This window comes from Centruroides sculpturatus, unplaced genomic scaffold (assembly GCF_000671375.1).
Source record: "Centruroides sculpturatus isolate CEXI.00-Female unplaced genomic scaffold, Cexi_2.0 scaffold1473, whole genome shotgun sequence".
Taxonomy (NCBI): Eukaryota; Metazoa; Arthropoda; class Arachnida; order Scorpiones; family Buthidae; genus Centruroides; species Centruroides sculpturatus.
The window spans coordinates 87241-105733 of NW_019385756.1; the positions used below are offsets into that span (position 1 = coordinate 87241).

General features: G+C 36.3%; 1 protein-coding gene across 1 annotated transcript in view; it reads left to right on the top strand.

Annotated features, from left to right (window-relative positions):
• Positions 1-18493, top strand: part of LOC111641818 (vacuolar protein sorting-associated protein 13C-like) — a 163493-nt gene that overhangs the window by 59989 nt on the left and 85011 nt on the right. Inside the window, exons 11-13 of the mRNA XM_023388051.1 lie at positions 750-836; positions 12197-12262; positions 15369-15520. Coding sequence (XP_023243819.1) covers positions 750-836; positions 12197-12262; positions 15369-15520 — 305 coding nt within the window. The remainder of the gene's footprint in view (positions 1-749; positions 837-12196; positions 12263-15368; positions 15521-18493) is intronic.

Consider the following 18493-nt stretch of genomic DNA (forward strand, 5'->3'; position numbering starts at 1 on the left):
TCCATAAAATTAATCGATTCTAGANAATTTTTATGGCCGTTGAATAAGAAGTGTTTCTTTCACAAGAAATGTATAAAATTAGTGCTGTATTAGACTTACGGTACCTAATTTACATACTGTACAGATGATAATAAACTGAACTTACTAGCCTAAAATCTCCGTAGCGTGTTGCCAGGCGGCAGAAAGCATATATATAATTATAATAAAGTTACAATAAATTAAGTTAATATATAATTATATATACAGTACCTAATTTATATATAATTAATATATAATTATATGTACAGTACCTAATTTATGCATAATTTATATATAATACTGTACAGACGATAGAAATCTCTCTGTAGCGTGGCGCTACGGAACGGTGGGAAAGTAGTTCGGCTGCCCAATGACATTTAACGTAATTATAGGGGGTTTTTTACGGATACCGTCGCAATTTTTTCGCAGTTTTATAGGAATCATAATTATAGGAACTCGTTTTATAGGGGGGTCTACTTGTATTAAATATTAATTAACTTGTTTATTATTGTATACACAGAAATAAAGAATAAAACATGTAAACTTGGTAAAACACTATTTGAAGAAGCCTTTTATATATATGTTTTATTTGTCCAAAGCATATATATTGATATGATAATCTTATTACAAGTGCTTACTTTATTAATAATTAATAAATGAGATAATTAAATTGATATATTTTAGGTTTTAATTTTTAATATTTTATGATTTTAAATATTATATTTTTACAGTTCTTTTTGGAAATCCGGTTATCTCAGTTACAATTGGCAAAAATTATAATTATTTTTCCCTATTTTGTAGTAATTAATAAAACAAAGGTAAGCATATTTATTTGTTTAATATAAAATTACAGAATATTAACAGTTTGAACTATTAAACTACTTTCAAACTACAATATTTATTAAAATAGAACAAAATATAAATAAATATATTGGTATTATCATTAGTATTATTATAAATATAGGAAATCCTCATTAATTTGAACTTGTATAATTCAAAATTTCATTAGTTCATAACTGTACTATTTGCTCCAGTGAAGGGATGTAGGTATTTACATGTTAAGGAATTTGATTAGTTGAAATATGGTTACTTTGAAATTTGAAGTGAAAATTCTGTCTGAACTGTGATTTGTGTATGTTAACTCATATGTTTAGATTGAAGTTCATGTGCCTCCATAATACAATAGAATACAGTAGAGTATCGTTTATCCAAAAGTCAGTTATCCGAAAGCATTTCAGTCGGCAAATTTAAATTTTCACTAGTACTGTGGCGCTGCAATCTTTGGCCATATCTTGGGCTACTCCAATATTTTTTTTGTTGGTGTGTATGTTTTAGCTGGCAGCACTGGCACTTTTGTGTGGTGTTTTTCTGAGGACTGTGTCGTGCTGAATCGAACGTTTTTGATACTAGATCATCTTCTAAAGTACATATTTTGTGGTTTTTATATTTTTCAATATTATTTTGTTTGTAAGAAATAAAGAAATAATTTTTATTGATACAATAGCCACGATTATTATTTTAAAAAGTTTACGTTAGGCTTAACATCGACGAAAATTCAACACAAAGCGACACACAATGGAGAAAAATTTTAACACGGGATAGGTTAATATATTTTTTCGTACATAATCAGTTATCCGAAAAATAAGTTATCCGAACAACCTCAGTCCCCAATTGATTTGGATAAACGACGCTCTACTGTAATAGACCATGAACAACTCAACAACTCTAATCTATCCAACATGGTTTCATTTTTACAGCAACACATTTTCAGGTGAGCTATGACTTACCTATTGACTATCCTTTTTTTCTTATCTCATAAAATATGGTTGGGTTTTATAGTTGCAAAATTGGGCTAAAAGTAGCAGATTGAGATATTTATAGGACTCTATACAACTAAATTTGGGCAATTTACTACTTTTTTGGCTACTTTAAAAATAATTTGGGCTACATGTCAAGAGTTTGCTTTAATTTTTATAAAACCTATCTGGCAACCTGTGAGGTTCTCACTGGACACATGTTTAAATATAAATTCAATAATTAGAACCAATGGGATCGGTATATTTCAATAATCACTAAAAACAAATATTTTCGGTTAAAAACAATTAAAAAACATACTCTGTCTACATCCGACTTTGAGGATTCTACAGGTCAAAACTGGCAAATAAGCGACAAGAAATAAATTAAACTTTTATCATTACCTTATCTTATCACACTATACCTTTATTTTTCTGAGATAGTTTTATTGAAAAACTAAAGTTTTCGGCCTACTCTATAGGCCATCCTCAGGCTTAACGATAGAAAAAGGAACATTGGTGTTCCGTTAAATAGAATACATAAATTTAAATACAAAAAATAATAACGGAAAAACAAGAAAAATAACTGAAAAAATAATTCAGATATAATACAATACAAAACAAAGCCAAACCTAGTGATAGAAAATAATAAATAAAAATAAATGTACTAGTTAATACTTTAGATAAACATTGTAATAAATTGTTAAGGAATATTTGATGAACGAAGTAACTATGAACTAAGACAAGATTATGAGTTTGTGTTAAATTTCTTCACTATAAATTTCCATGCCGTTGGTAGGCTTTCTGCGTCCCTTGCATTTATGCAGGCCTCTTCCAGTTTGCTCTTGTAAATTTCAATTTTTTCAGCGGTTTTTGCTAGTGTTGGAGAATACAAGGGTTTGACAATACCCACTTTATCCCATTTTATTATTGAGCCTTGTGTCTGCACAAACTGGGAAAGTACTGTTGTGTTGGAGCTTTTTTTGACGTTATACTTGTGTTCTTTAAGTCTTATCCCCAAGTTTCTTGTTGTCACTCCAATGTAGTCTTTTTTGATTCCTAGTTGTGTGTTCTCGTAAGGAATTTTATATACTCCTGCTTTTTCTTCTTTTTTAATGTGATCTTTATCATTTCTTAAGATTGTATACAGGTTTAGAGCTCTTTTTAGGACCATTCTTGTTTCCTTGCAGTTCGTAATTTCTTTCATAATACCTTTCGTATTCTTGTTATATGTGAACTTTGTGACTTTACCGGGATAATGTTTTGAACTTCTTGCTATGCTCATCTCGTATTTTTTAACCAACCCTGCTATTTTGCCTTTTCTGTATCCCAGTGTTTTGGCTACTTGTATGATTCTGTCAATTTCTTTTGTTCTGTCTACAACATTATCACAATATAGAAAAGCTCTTCTGATTATAGCTCGGAATGCTGCCACCTTATAACGGTATGGATCATTTGATTACGATGGGATGTAAATTGGGCTGTGCGTTGGTTTGATGTAAACACTGGTAGATAAATGCCCTTTTTTGAATAGAATGTTAATATCTAGAAAATGGATAACTAAGGAACTTTTTTATTCTATTCTCAATTTTAGGCCATCATTATTATTGTTTATCCTTTCTACAAACTCACTTATCTTACAATTATTCCTCCATAAAATAAGGACATCGTCCACATATCTTTTAAAATATACTATTTCCTTTTTGAAATCATACAGGACTTTTTTCTCCAGCTTTCTAACGATCAACTCACATAGTATTCCTGAGATTGGACTTCCCATTGGGACTCCACGTTTTTGCCTGTATGCCTGGTCGTTGAAACTAAAGCAGGATTCATAACATATTAGATTAGCCAGCTCTAATACCTCCTCATTGTAATGCATCAATTTGGGATTTATATTGAACATGATTTCCAAAAGTGCTTTCTTGCAAGATTCGATTCTTGTGGGTGGATATAAGCTCTCATAATCCAATACCGTTGCTACTTCCTCTTCCATTAATGTTATGTCTTGTATTTCTTTGACCACCATTGCAGGATTTTGTGCCACTAGTTCACTTCTTTCAAGTTGTGAGGAGATATTGTAGTGAGCACGTGGTGATGGATGAATTCTCACAAAGAGACAGGAATATAAAACAATAAGACGTGCTTTATTTTACTGTATGAACATATATACAGGAAAGGTTCGTTGATTCCGACCTCCTTGTTCCTCACTTTAATTAAACAAAAGGGAACAAACAACACCGATTGTTGTTTCACAGTGGAGCTAAACTTTTCTTTCGCGTAACAAAGGAGACACTTAATTACTAACTTAAAACTACTTATAACTAGAAGAGGAAAGGAAGAACAAGAATTAGAATAGAATGGGAGAACAAGAATGGAAATTTCTAGTAAGGAACGGGTACCCGAATGGTTGACTGCGGTGGTGGCCACTAGATGATTTCGTCTTGGGATTCTTTTCTTCTACGGGGACGGAGCACATGCGAAGACCCAAAGTTCGTCCTTTAGTCTCGGCTTTACCAATGTTCTTTTTCTCTTCCAAAGCTCTTTCTATCTTTAGTGTTCTTCGTAACCCTTCCGGCCGAAGCAACACCGATCTCGGGACCGCTCTCTCCGACGGCCTTTCCTCCTCCGGTCCAAAGCCAAAAGTCCTTATCGTCCCCCACTTGCCCTCTGGGCTATCTTCACCCCTTTGTCCCGAAATTGGGTCACTGACCACCCACATTCAGACGAAAGTTCCAGAAAGTATAGAGACAGAACAAAGAGAAAGGGGAATAGAATATTCTTATATATACATATATAAAATAAAAACAACAAAAATATACTGGTGTACCACCACAATATATGTCTAATTTTTTTTCTAAGATAAAAGTCAGTCCTTTGCGCTTTTCTACTATTGGTCTTATTTCCTTACCTTCTTTGTGAGTTTTGGTGAAGGCAAATAACCTTGGCATTCCAGGTCTTAGGTTTCGGCATTTTTTAAGAAAGGGTAAAATAGTATTAAGTTTTGTTCCTTCTAGCTTTTTGACTCTCCTGTCAATGCTCTCAATGATTTTGCTTTCCACTTCTTCACATTCTGTTTTTATAATGTAATCTTCCAACGCTTTGTTGTATGTTTGTCTCTTCATGATAACTAAAAGTTTACTTTTGTCCACTCTTGTTACTATCAGATCATTTACACTTAGCCATCTTCTAGTAAACTGAATATCTCTGTTCTTATCTCTTCCTTTCTTCCAATCTGTTTGTTCTTTAATGACCTTTTTCCATCTGAAATAATCTTTATCTAAGGAATCTAGTCCAATGATCCCTCTTTCGATTTCTTGAATCAAGGTTTCCCAATTCTCTGTATTCTTTGGGACAAAGTTGGGGTCTTTTTCTAAAACTTCTTTAATCATTACCATTGACTTTATTATATAATTGACACATTTCCTGTAGTTAGAGTATATTTTTACTTGTTTTTAACTGAAAATATTTATTTTTAGTGATTATGGGCACATGTTTATCTGCAGTGGTAATACAGTATATTATATCATTTTGCTAAAACTAGCTGATATCTGTTGTACAACCAAGGAGTTACAGTAATACCCTGAACTTATACAATAGGTGGGACTGAGCAATAACCACATAGGTCGAATTCATGTAAGTCTGGGTATAATTTCACATTTTGTATAAAATCCAAGTTGGATGTATGTAAGCTAATAAATGTTCTTATTAATCTTATCTTGTCTTTTGATTTGTTCACGGTTACAAGAAATCACCACATAGAGTCTCTCAAGTCTCTGTAGATATAACAAACACAGAAATAAATAACACAAAATAAATTGTAGCTATGTGTCAATTCCGCGCAACACGTCCGAACGTGTAAGCTGAACAATAGTGTGGGGGGGTGAGTAATCGAGAGTTGCATGGTGCTCAAACAAAAGACGAATCGACGAGATTTGAAAATCGCATAACTCCAAGTTCACGTAAGTCGGGGTAGCTTAAGTCGAGGTATTACTGTATAGCAGAGAGCAGTAAACAGTGTTGACTTGTCAACGTGTTTTTTATAGCGATAGATGGAATCAGGAAAAGACTCCAAGAGAAGATACAACAAAATCTTGATTGTGAAAAAACTGAACATTCTCTGGGAGGTAGACAAAAATGAACATTTTAAAAATGAGATTACAAGAGCTTTCAATATTCCTTTTTTTGACTTGTTCAACAAACTTGAATGATTGGCTGAATCTGGTGCCAAAATCAGCAAATGAAAATGATTGCAGACTACTAAATATGAGGAACTATAAGAGGCTCTTTTCCTCTGATTTTGCAATGTGTGTGCAAAAAAATATTCCCATCAGGACCTTGATTAACAAAAAGGCAGTTATGTTGGCATCATGCATGGGAATCAATGATTTCAACTGTTCCAACAGATGATTGTGCTGATTTCAAACTTGCCACAATATTGTCTTTCGAATGTCTGTGGTGAATCTATGTCAGTGAACACCAATGCTGCTGAATCATGGCTAGAAAACTTAATCTAATACTGCAAGAATATGATGAACATGACATCTTCAACTTAAATGAGACAAGTGTGAACACACTAGTCTCATCTGTTCACACCTATAATTTAATGCCATCAAAATCTTTAGCACTGAAAGACAAAACCTGCATTAATGGCAAACATAGTAAGGAGTAGATCACAGTCTTTCTGTGTTGCAGTGTAGATGGCACAGAGAAATTTCTGCTTGTAATAATTGGCAAATTTGCCAATCCTCATTGCATGATGCAGGCAGTTGTGCAAGGACATCTGCAGTTACTTTACTTATACAAGTCAAAAGCTTTTGGATGATGCAAAGATATTTCAAGACTGGTTGCTATGTTTTAAAAATGAAATAGCAATGCAAAAAATGAAGTTCATGTTGTGGATGATTGAGTATCATCCCACAAAATAAAAAGTCCAGATCTTCCCAATGTGTGTGTGCTATATTTTTACCAGCAAACACCACCAGCATTATCCAGCTCTTAGATCAGGGGTCACAAAACTTTTTCACAGCAGACCACATAACTGAGAGAATGATGAGCTTGGGCTGCACAATCATTTTGTTCAGTACAGTACACTAAATACACAAAAAATAAAGACAGTCAACATATTTATTTATCAATACACAAATACAATGGATGCAGCAAGATCATAATGGCTTTTCTTAGAAACTTCATTGCAGATACTGTACTTACACAAAAAGTGCTCTGATATCCAAATTTGCCAAATTTTTTATTTCATCTATTTTCCTAAAAATTATATTACTCTCAGATGCAAAAATCAGATTAGACTAATTTTGGCATTTTTACTTACACTTATTTTAATTTTTTCTATTGATATATAGTAAGTTTATCTACAAACTATGATATTTCCATATAAATGAGCTAAAAGGATGACCTCATGGGCCGTAGTTTGGTGACCTCTGTCTTAGATCAAGGCACAATTTCACAACTGAAAGGTGTGGGAATCATTTGGTGAGATATATGCTTGGAGAGATTTCTCAAAGTTATGTCTCTGAAGAAATAATAAAATAGAATGTCTTGGATGCACTGCAGAATGTTGTGGCCTCCTGGCAAGAAATTATGGCTAAAAGCATTAGAAACTGTTTTGAAAAATCAGGTTTTGTTCAATGATGTACAAATGTTGGTGACATTGAAAACAGCCAGCAAAACAAAGATTGAAGTTCCATCTGAATGGGAAGCCTTAACAGAAAACATCAACTACATTATGAATATCCCAGATTATGTGAGTATGGATAATGATATTGCAAAAACCAATGACATCAACTTCAATAAGACAATATTAAACCCGGAGCAGCTATAGTACCAGTGCAAATGCTAGTGTGGTCACCAGTTTGTGTGAAATTAATCATTACAAACAGGGCCACATACAATAAAAGATTATCATTTATTCTATATATGAATTATGGCGCGACTGTACAGGTTAAAACACGAGGTGTTACTACACACGTCTGGAGAGGTCCAAATCCAACAAGAATGTGTGTGATGTCATAGGTCAGGTCAGGGGTTCCCCCTTGTGGCGACTTTGGGGTTTATCGCCAAAGCTGTCGCCACAGCTAGACATGCCTCATTGTCTTATTCACAACAACATGTGGCACCACCCTGAAATCCTGTCACTTGCAAGGCTATTTTTGCAGCTCTGTCCACAAATGACATGATGCTTGAAGATAATGCCATGAATGTAGCAAGGATATTTGTCTTATCCTTGAGAAGCTGTGCACTTTGCATATCATAATAATACAAACAGACAGTGAAGTAGTCCACACTTGACACTTTCTTTTGTCCAGTGAGGTACAAAAGACGCCACTACATGCTCAATGAAAAGACAGGCTAATGTTTCAATCTGCATAGATCTTCATCAGATAGGAGAGTTCTCGCATTATGTTCCTTTCTCGCATTCTAAAAAAGAATGCGAGAAAGGAACATATGACGTTTTTTAAAAGCTCTTGTNTGCTCCAATTCCTTTCAAAGCTATATTATTGTCCCCAGTTTTAACATACTGAAGTTTGCTAATTTTTTTTGTACCACCAGATGAAAGCGTAGGTGAGCCTACTGTGACACCACTGGTTGTCTCACCCATACTTTCATCCCCAAGGTTGACACTACTGCGATTCTTTGCCACTTTTATCCACACACATTTTATATACGCAATAGCGCTCATATTAGCGGTGGCCAGCACAAAGAAGTTAATTTGGACCGTAGAGTGCTTCACATTGCTCAAAGCATTTTTTTGTTACAGCGAAGATTTTCTCATCTGCTACAAGGCAGCTAAGCAGAACCGGCCAGGCCATAACGTGTTCACGAAGAAAGAAAACGAGCCTTTTCCGGCATTGATCAAACAGGCTACATTCAAATATGATATGAGATATTGTATTGGGAACCGACATATCACAATTGCAGAAAATTGTTTTTCGCTCCCAAAATATAAATTGTTACTAATTGCCCCCTCAACATGGAGAAACGCCCACATGGGGCAATATCGCCCCCCATTGAGAAACACTGGTCTAGAGCAGGGGTTGCCAACCTTTTGAGTCGGAAGAGCCAAAAATTACAATTTACAAAATTTCAAAGTTTTTAAAGAGCCACAAAATTTTTACATAACTTTGAGAAGATAATTCGCTTCTAACTCTTTTACTCGAAACAACAAACTATACGTCATAGCCAAAGCACTGGTGAAGACGCCAAATTGTCTTGTGTCGAAAGCGAGTTAAACCTCATAGAAACATACGACGACGGCATCATTCGAAAGCTTCCGACAGACTGACGACAGTGACGACGCGTGTCACGGGGGAGAGGTGCGGTGAAAAGCGAGTACAAGTAGCTGAGAGATAGAATCGGTGCTTAATCCTCGTTAATCGATTCAGAACGATTTTTAAATGTTTTTGTTTTTGACAAAATAAATAATATTTGCTTATGAAACTAAAGAGCTACAGCTTCACATCCAAAGAGCCACATGTGGCTCGCGAGCCGCAGGTTGCCGACCCCTGGTCTAGAGCATCCTTCACGTGGTCTCTAACTCTTATTAGGGGTTCCGTCATACTTTATTAAGGAGTAAAGCCAAACTGTTTGTTGCACAGATACTTTTTTTTTGTTAAGTGGTTATTCTACTTATCATTAATTTCTCTAAAATTTTTCCTAGTATGGGTAATAGACTTATCAGCATCTAATTGCTTTCCTGGCTTAAGGATGAGCCGGACAACAGCATGTCTCCAGGTCGCCGGAAAACATCCGGAAGACAGGCAGCGGTTATAGATTTGGGAGAGGATATTGGGGTCTAAGTTAAAAGCATTTTTAACAATTTCTGCATTTAACCCGTTGTGGCCAGGGGATTTCTTATTGAGTTTGGCCGAAACAACTTGTCTAATTTCAGAAATATTGAAAGGCAAATAGTTTTCCTTGGAGTAAGGAGTTTTGATATTTGCTCATATCTGCATATGATGGGGGTGTCAGAAGACGGATTATCCAAGAGAAAGAAAGTATTTATAACAAGGTGGCTACTTCTTTATCATCGTATAAAGTTTTGACTGTGGAATTTTTTATGGATAATTTTGTTGTGCGGGTTGAGAAGTCTTTTCTTAGTAATTTATATATGTGGCTCCAAGGGGAGGAATTGCCTTCTATCGTGCAAAATTTCTTCCATGACTCAGTTTTGGATACTTTTATTAATTTTTGATATTTCCTTCTAGTTCTTAGGTATTGCTCGCGAGAGTCTTTATGATCTGGCCCATTGGTTCATCAGAATTTGCATCTTAATCTATTAACTTGAAGCCTGGAGACAGTCAAAGTGTCAGACCACCAGGGAACTATTCTTTTGTATGCTTTTTTAAGGGGGATTGAGTTACTTGCGGAATTTTGAATTATGCTAGTAAATTTTTGGACTATATCGTCCATGGGAGCATCTTGATTTATTAGAGAATTTAGGGCTGAAGTTTCTTCAGTGAATAATTTTCCAAACATGTCCCAATTTGCTTTTTTAATGTTACAATTTTGTATTCTCTGGTCGGAGGAGACGAAAGAGGGCATAGCATTAGTTCAAAAGTTATATATCTATGTCCAGAGAAGATTTCTTCTAGTAGGACTTGCCAATTTTGAATAGAGTTACCAATGTTACCTTTCGTAAGTGTGAGATCGATAAAACTTTTGCCCTGGTGTGTGCTGAAAGTTGGAATGTCTCCAGAGTTATGAATATTTAAATCTATATCGTAAATAAATTCTAATAGTTGTTCGCCTCGCTCATTCTGGAGTCTATCGAACTAGATGGGGGGTTGACCATTTCTGTCGATACCGATAAGTAGGGGTAGTTTAACAGGCAGTTTAACTTGTTTTCGTCGTGGAGATTGTCATTGAATGGCACTCACGTGCTTCCCGATAAATTATTTTTTTTTTGCAAAAAATTTGCTGAACTTTGGACACATCATTAATATAAATATAATTTTTATGGACATTAAATAATAAATGGTTTTTAGTAAGTCCACTACTCGTTTAAACTCAACGGTTTGTGCAATCCTGTCGCGACACAAGTTGGCGATGACGTTTTACCGAATTATAGGAGTTTTTTTTAGCATGTTTGTACAAATACTGTCGCAATATAGGAATCCAATCTATAGGAACCCGTGTTATAGGGTGGTCGACTGTTAATTTATGTAACAAATTAATACAATTATTTATTGTGACATCTTCACAATGCTGCAAATTTTTATCATGTTTTAATTTTAAAATCACGTAACTTCCGTTCTAGACAGGAAGTTCACGTCACAATGCTGGGATGCAATTTTTAATCATATTCTTAATTTATTTAATTTAAAATATGTTCTCTATCTCAAACGAGTAATCTTGCCCCTTTTCCAGATAACAGAGCCATGCTGGTTATCCATAATGCCATTCAGGAAAAAAGTTTTGAAATTGAATTCATTTGACTATAATGGAAGTGCATATATAGTTAATTTGGGCCTCCTACCCTAAGCTTTCCACATCTGGTCTCAACTTTCATCTAACACTGTTCTTGAGTTTAAAGGAGGACAGGTAGGCAGACAACAGTGAGAATTTATGTCTATAGTTTTTTGAAATTTCAGCTTCAGCTCTGGTAGTAGTTACACAGTATCCTCACATTAGACAGCCACAAGCCACTACTGTTCATATGAAGCAAATATTTTACAAAAACTGTGCAAATCTCTTTCATATGGTTATTGGAAATGAATTTCCTCATAACTATTATATTTCCCAATAACTGTGTATAAAAAGAGAATCTAATTTTTTACTCATTGAAACAGTAAAAATACACTGACTTGCATAAATGATATATGACTTAATTGTAATCTAGCAGATATTAGTTTTTAATTGTTGAAACTAATTAAATTAAAGGCTTTTAAAAATGTATAGATAAAATCTGTAGTATCTCTCAAACAGGATTCATAAATAAATTATCTTATTACATATGGCTATGCCTGGTTTTATAAGTACAGTACCGTTGCAATAATTATTACACCAAGCATAATTAATTGTAAATTTCAAAAATATATATGGTAAAACCAATTTTAAGAACATAATCAAAATACCTATAAACTATGTGGTATGTATGTCCTCATAAATAGCATGTTTATAGAAAAATTAATAGAATTACTAGTTTATTTGGTTATGGCAGCCCAACATGTGGGTGATCTGCCAAGGGAATGCTTTCTGGGCCCTTAGTCTCGAGATTTTCGTGTTGTACTCGAATTGATGTCATCAAACTCACTCGTGTTACTGTGACTCACATAATCGGTAGTCTCGAGTTAGACCCATCGAGCGAACTCGAAAGGCGAGCGGAAGTAGGTCATATTCACTTGTTTACGTGTCGCGTTNATATATAGCGTCATTTACGTTATATGGAAGAAAACGAACAAGCAGATCTATGGTTTGATATTGCTCCAAATCAGGTAAATAAAATAAAATTTATATAGTATGTAATTGTTGTAATGATTTAAAATATTTTTTATGAGAAAAATTCATCAAATATTACATATTCAAATCATAACAAAATACAGAAATGGAAGAGAATGTCAGAAAATAAATTCCCACATTAGAATCATAATAATTCCATTGATTACTCATACCACCATTTTCATATTTTTTTACATATTGTTACATATTGTAAGAGTTTTTGTTGTTCTATTCTTTCATAACAATTTTTCTCTTTTTAATGTTCAGAGAGGTATTTTCAGTATTGCTATTGATATATATCATCCAAAGCAATGTTTTGTGCATTATCTTTTGCAAATTGATTATTATCTAACTGTCTTGACAGTGGTAGTTTCTATACTATTACATAAATTAAAACTTGAAATTAATAGATTTTATTATTGAATAAGTGAACCAAAATTTCAGATACAAATTCATCTAATGCAGTGATTCTCAAACTTTTTCGCTCCACCGCCCCCTTTGTTCCATAAAGTTATACCCAACGCCCCTAACTCATTTTCTCTTGTGTGAGAAAAGGATTGGAAATATTCTTAGGAAAACTTTTCTATGAATCTCACACTTTGTGCCCTTACTGTACATTNAAACTAGCCAGGAAGCGCAAGTGGGCCGGAAGAGACAGAAAAGGAAAAATAGTGCAGGTTATTTTAGTTAGAATAGGAAATCATATACATATACATATAAAATATACATATACATGGTGGGATACACCACATTATCCCCCACCGCAAGTAATTAGGTAATGCTGACAAAACATTAATGTCCGTGGTGCAAGAGGTGATAGTCTATGCGTCGACCTCTCAGGTTGTAAGGCTTGGAGACCTCCAGCTGATCCGCTTCCGGTTGTCTTCTAAGTACATCAGGTTGTGGCCCAGTTGGTCTCTGGTACCCCTTCTGATTGTCTCTGGTGATTGGGATTGTGCGAGGATCAATTTCGCAGTCTTCCTCACCTTCATCATTTGTTGTTAATCTGTAGTCCATCTGTGTTGGGGATGTTTTTCTCGTGCTTACACGACGTTTACTACTATCAGGCTGAGGCCTGAAGTAGGGTTTGATTCGATCTATATGGACGGTTTTCTCATCGTCATTGTTCCCTACTCCCAATTTCACATTAACGTCGTTAATCACTTTAGTTATACGATATGGACCCATGTATTTAGGGGAGAACTTCCTTTTTTTTGGGTCGCAAAGGGGTCTTAATAACCAGACCCTTTGACCTACTGTGAACTTCCTTAAATTCCTATTTTTATTCCAGTATTCGCGTGATTTACGTTTTCTTTCCTCACTAATTCTTTTAGCAGAGTCATACACCACACGCATCCTCTCCACAAGCCGTTCACGGTATGACTCAATGCTTTCGCCTCCCCCGGATGGTGTCTCGATGTTTACTTCATGTGGGAAAGTCGGGTCGAACCCATACATGATAAAGTTTGGTGAGTCTTTTGTCGAGGAGTTCACGCTATTTCTGTAGGCGAACATCGCAGCTGGTATGTACTTATCCCAACTTCGATTGTTGCCATCAGAGATCTTAGATATTATGTTTATGATAGTCTTATTGGCCCTTTCCACAGCACCATTCGATGTGGGCCTGTATGATGTTGTTACTTTCTTATTTATCCTCAAATTGGCACATAATTCTTCCATAATGCGACTGGTCAGGTTCGCTCCTCTGTCAGATATTAAGGTCTGCGGGCAACCGAATCGGCAGATGACATGATCAAATAGAGCCTCAGCAATCACTTCGGAGGTTTGTTTTGGGATGGGGATGGCCTCAGCGTATCTCGAGAAGAGGTCTAACACGACAAGGATGTATCTGTTCCCGAGATCGGATTTAGGTAGGGGTCCGATTAGATCCATCCCTACTACTTGCATTGGTCGGCAAATCTTATTAAATTCCTGCACTGGTGCCTTTCCATTATGTTTATTGTATTTCTGACAGACGGTACAGGACTGGATGTATTCTTTTACCTTCTCCCACATTCTCCTGAAATAATATTTTCTTTGGACGTTCTGGTGGGTTTTGAATATCCCCCCATGTCCTGCTAAATGGCTATCATGATAGAGGCTAATGACCTTTCTAATTGCATTCTCCCCGACGCATTCTTTGAAGCGGGATCTATCGTTTTCATCGTCTCCCACAAAGAAGAGGGAGCCATCAATTATATCGAAGTCCGTAATAGAGAGGGATGGGTTGTCGCCACTTTTTCTGTTTCCCTGTATGGTACGTTTTATGGGTCCAAAGACTGGGTCTGTCTCTTGTGATAGGATTATAGTACTACGTATGCTTTCACATTCGTTGTTAGCCACGTCAATACTTCCGTCCTCAGGTCTTGATAGGTAGTCGGCGACAACGTTGTCAACTCCTCGGACATGACCTATTTTGCAATCATATTCAGAGACCTCCAGGGCCCATCTCATTAGACGCCGGTTGTTATTTTGCATGTTCTTCAAGAACATCAACGGGCGGTGGTCGGAGAAGATCTTTATTGGCCTTCCGAGGATAAGGTAGCGGAAGTGCCTCAGTGCAAAGACCAGTGCCATGCACTCCTTCTCAATGGTTGAATAGTTCAACTCACTTCCACTTAATCTCCGACTGTAGAACCCAATCGGTCTTACCTCCCGGCTCGGACCTTCTTGTTGTAGGGTTGCACCAATGCAGTTGTCACTTGCATCTGTATACAGCTGAAACTCAGCGTCAAAGTCAGGATGCCCCAGCGTCGGTGCCCCGGAAATTATAGTCTTTATCTTTTTGAAATCGGATTCATGTTCCTCTGTCCAAGCAAATTCCACTCCTTTCCTAGTCAGGTTTGATATGCGATTTATTAGGCCAGATAGACCTTTCATAAAAGGACGGTAATAATTTACCATTCCTATGAACCTCCTCACTTCCTTCACGTTGTTCGGTGGTTTTATCTGTTTTATCGCTTCGACATTCTTCGGATCAGGTGAGATACCTCTTGAGTTAATAATGTGTCCAAGGTATTTTATCTCCTTCACAAATAAGTGACATTTCTCGGGCTTTAATTTTAGCTCATGTTCTTCTATTCGGCGGATGACGTTGCCTAGGAGTTCGAGGTGCTCCCGTTCTGTTTTCGAGTAAAGTACGATGTCGTCCTGGAAGACGTAACATCCGTTTCCGATTATGTCAGACAAGATGGTGTTCATGACCTTTTGGAAATAGCGCCCGCTATTTTTCCCTCCTTGCGGCATACGGCAGAGTTGGTATTTGCCTGAGGGGGTGGTAAATGCAAAGATTTCTCTCAGCTCCTTATCGATCGGGATCTGGTAATATCCTGAGCTAAGGTCCAATACGGAGAATATGATACTGCCCTGAAATTGGTTTAGAATGTCGTCTACTCTGGCCATTGGAAAGTCTTGGCTGACTATGACCTCATTGACTTTCCGTAAATCCAGAGTTAGTCGAACGTCTCCATCGTCCTTTTGCACTAGGTGAATTGGGGAATTCCAGGGGGAGGTACTGTTTTCAATTATGCCGGCCTTCTTGTAATCGTCAATTTTTTGCTTTAGTTTAGGTAATAGGATATGTGGGATCCTATATTGTCGGGTGTGTATAGGCCTGTCATCAGTGATTTTGAACTGGTGAGTGAATTTCGAGGTTCCGTTTAAGTCGCTCACATGTAATGAGAAGCATGCTCTGTGTTTGATAATCATGCTCCTTATTTCCTCTTTCCATGGGCTAGATACATCGGAAAGGTCCACTTTGTCTAGTAGGCTATCATTCATTACTTCATTACATGATAGGGCAATTTCCTGTCCCATGGGAGCATGTCTTATACAATTTTGTACGATATCATCTAATTTCCTTATGATTGATATATCCTTCGAAAAGAAATCAATTCCTAATACCCCACGATATTCCCTCGTGGGTTCGATGTAATGAACAATGAAATTGTGGTTTACTTTCCTTCCTTCAGAGTTAATCATGGTCAGTTCAATTCCCGTCGAGCAGAGGGTTGATGTGCCGTTTATTCCTTTCAATAATACGTTAATGCGATGGGTTAGTGCACCCGCATCTTTTATTCCCTTCACCAATTCTTCATCGATTACAGACCGTTCGGCTCCAGTATCGATGAGAAAATTCACTGTTTGATTATTGACCTTTGCTTTACACAAGGGCAGCCCACCACGACCTTTCATTAAACTACTGGCCATTTTTACTTGGCATATACCCCGTTGATCCTGGCCATCATCATTGGGGTTTTCTAGTTTAAACCTCCTTGCCATTTACAATTTCTAGATATATGGCCTAGTAAATTACATCTATAACATCTGGGCCCCGCCCTTCTCTCTCCATTATTTGCTTCAATCTGAGTTTTTAAAGCATCGATTGCAACCGTTAGTTTTTCGATGTCTGCTCTCATCTGTTTCATTTCCGCTTGTCGGGGTTCATCTCTATTACTACTAGCACTATTGACTTTGTATTCTTGAGGTTCTTCCTCAATTTCCGAAGAGTTAATCTCACTCCGTTTCGAATATCTATCTCTTTGTTTGACTATTCTCTCAGCTAGCTCAACGGCTTCTTCTAATGTTTGAGGATCAGTGCGGATGACTTCCTTTTGAATGTGGGGCACTAATCCTTGCAAAAACTGATCCTTTAACATATTTCCCTTTATATCCTTATACATAGGGGAACTCTTTTCTAGGGTCTCCATTGCGGACTTCAGTCTAAAGGTATAGCTTCTGATCGGTTCTCCCTTTCTCTGTTCTATTCGAATGAAGCTCTCTAGAGCGGCATTTGTATTGCTTATTTGTGGGGAGAAGCGTTCGATGAGGTCTTCTTTAATTTTTTCAAAGTCTGATCCATGAAAGGATTCACTTTCGAATAGGTAGGTGAGCGGTCTACCCTTTATTCTGGCTCTTAATGTTACGAGTTTTGTTATTTGATCCCATTTCGCTAAACTAGCGACTTGCTCAAAACAATTAAAGAATTGAGCGATGCTAATTGATTCCCTTTCGGCCGAAAAGAAGGGGATCATCCCCAAAAACCCAGAGACAATCGGGGCTTCTTGATGGCTGCTGGAAGGCTGTTCGCTAGACGTTCTTTGTTCCTCCATGTTGGAATTACAAATACGTTAAAATTACAATTATACACGTTACACCTTTTTTTTTTTTTATAATAATCACGGGTAACAATTCCCACTTGTACAGCAGTACATACAAGAGTATACTCGTATCCTGTCGCGGACGCCAATTATGTGGTGTGACGGGTTAATGAAAACCGTAAAATACAATACTACACCACGAATTAATACGAAATTCACTAAATATCGGCGAAGTAATTTATTCACAACCTAATTTTTATACAAATTCTCGAGCCTGTCCGTGATACATAAAATCATTCCCGTTATTTTCTTATTACAAAGAGCTTACACCCGATCGCACGTGCGAGTTTCGATACCGCGTTATAATATCACTTATAATTAAATAAAACTAAGGTATAACTAATAAATAGAGGTTAGTAGATGAGAATAGAGATATTAAAGTATAAGTAAATTCCCCTTAGCTGCAAGACCGATTAGGCAAGCTTCCAACGTGCGCTCACTAACCGCATGGGCTCCTTCCTTCGTCCTTCTCACGTCGTCTCAACTCGCTCGCTTCTCACAGAATGAAACAAAGAAGGTCCCGTCCTCCCACGCTGCCCGGCCGGTTCACTTCCCTTTTTTTTCGCCCAAAACTAGCCAGGAAGCGCAAGTGGGCCGGAAGAGACAGAAAAGGAAAAATAGTGCAGGTTATTTTAGTTAGAATAGGAAATCATATACATATACATATAAAATATACATATACATGGTGGGATACACCACAATGTTCTTTTCTTTCATTCCATTTTAGAATTCTTCAACCTGATGAAGAAAAGACAGATATCATACTAAGTCTGCACGGTACAGTTCTACAATATGCATTGTTAATGTTGAATTATACAGTACTTATAACATTATTAATAATTATTGATTGACAAAAGTAGCATTCTGTATACATAGCTGTATTCCATTTTCTTAATAAATTACATCAATTATATGGCATTTGGCACTTTGTACAGAAATATGTAAATTTTGGATAATTTGAAACTTGATACTTTGAAGTTGTGATTATTTTGTTCCTTGAATTTCACACTGATGAGGATTTCCTGTATATTTAAATTATTATTATTATTATATATAATAATAATTTAA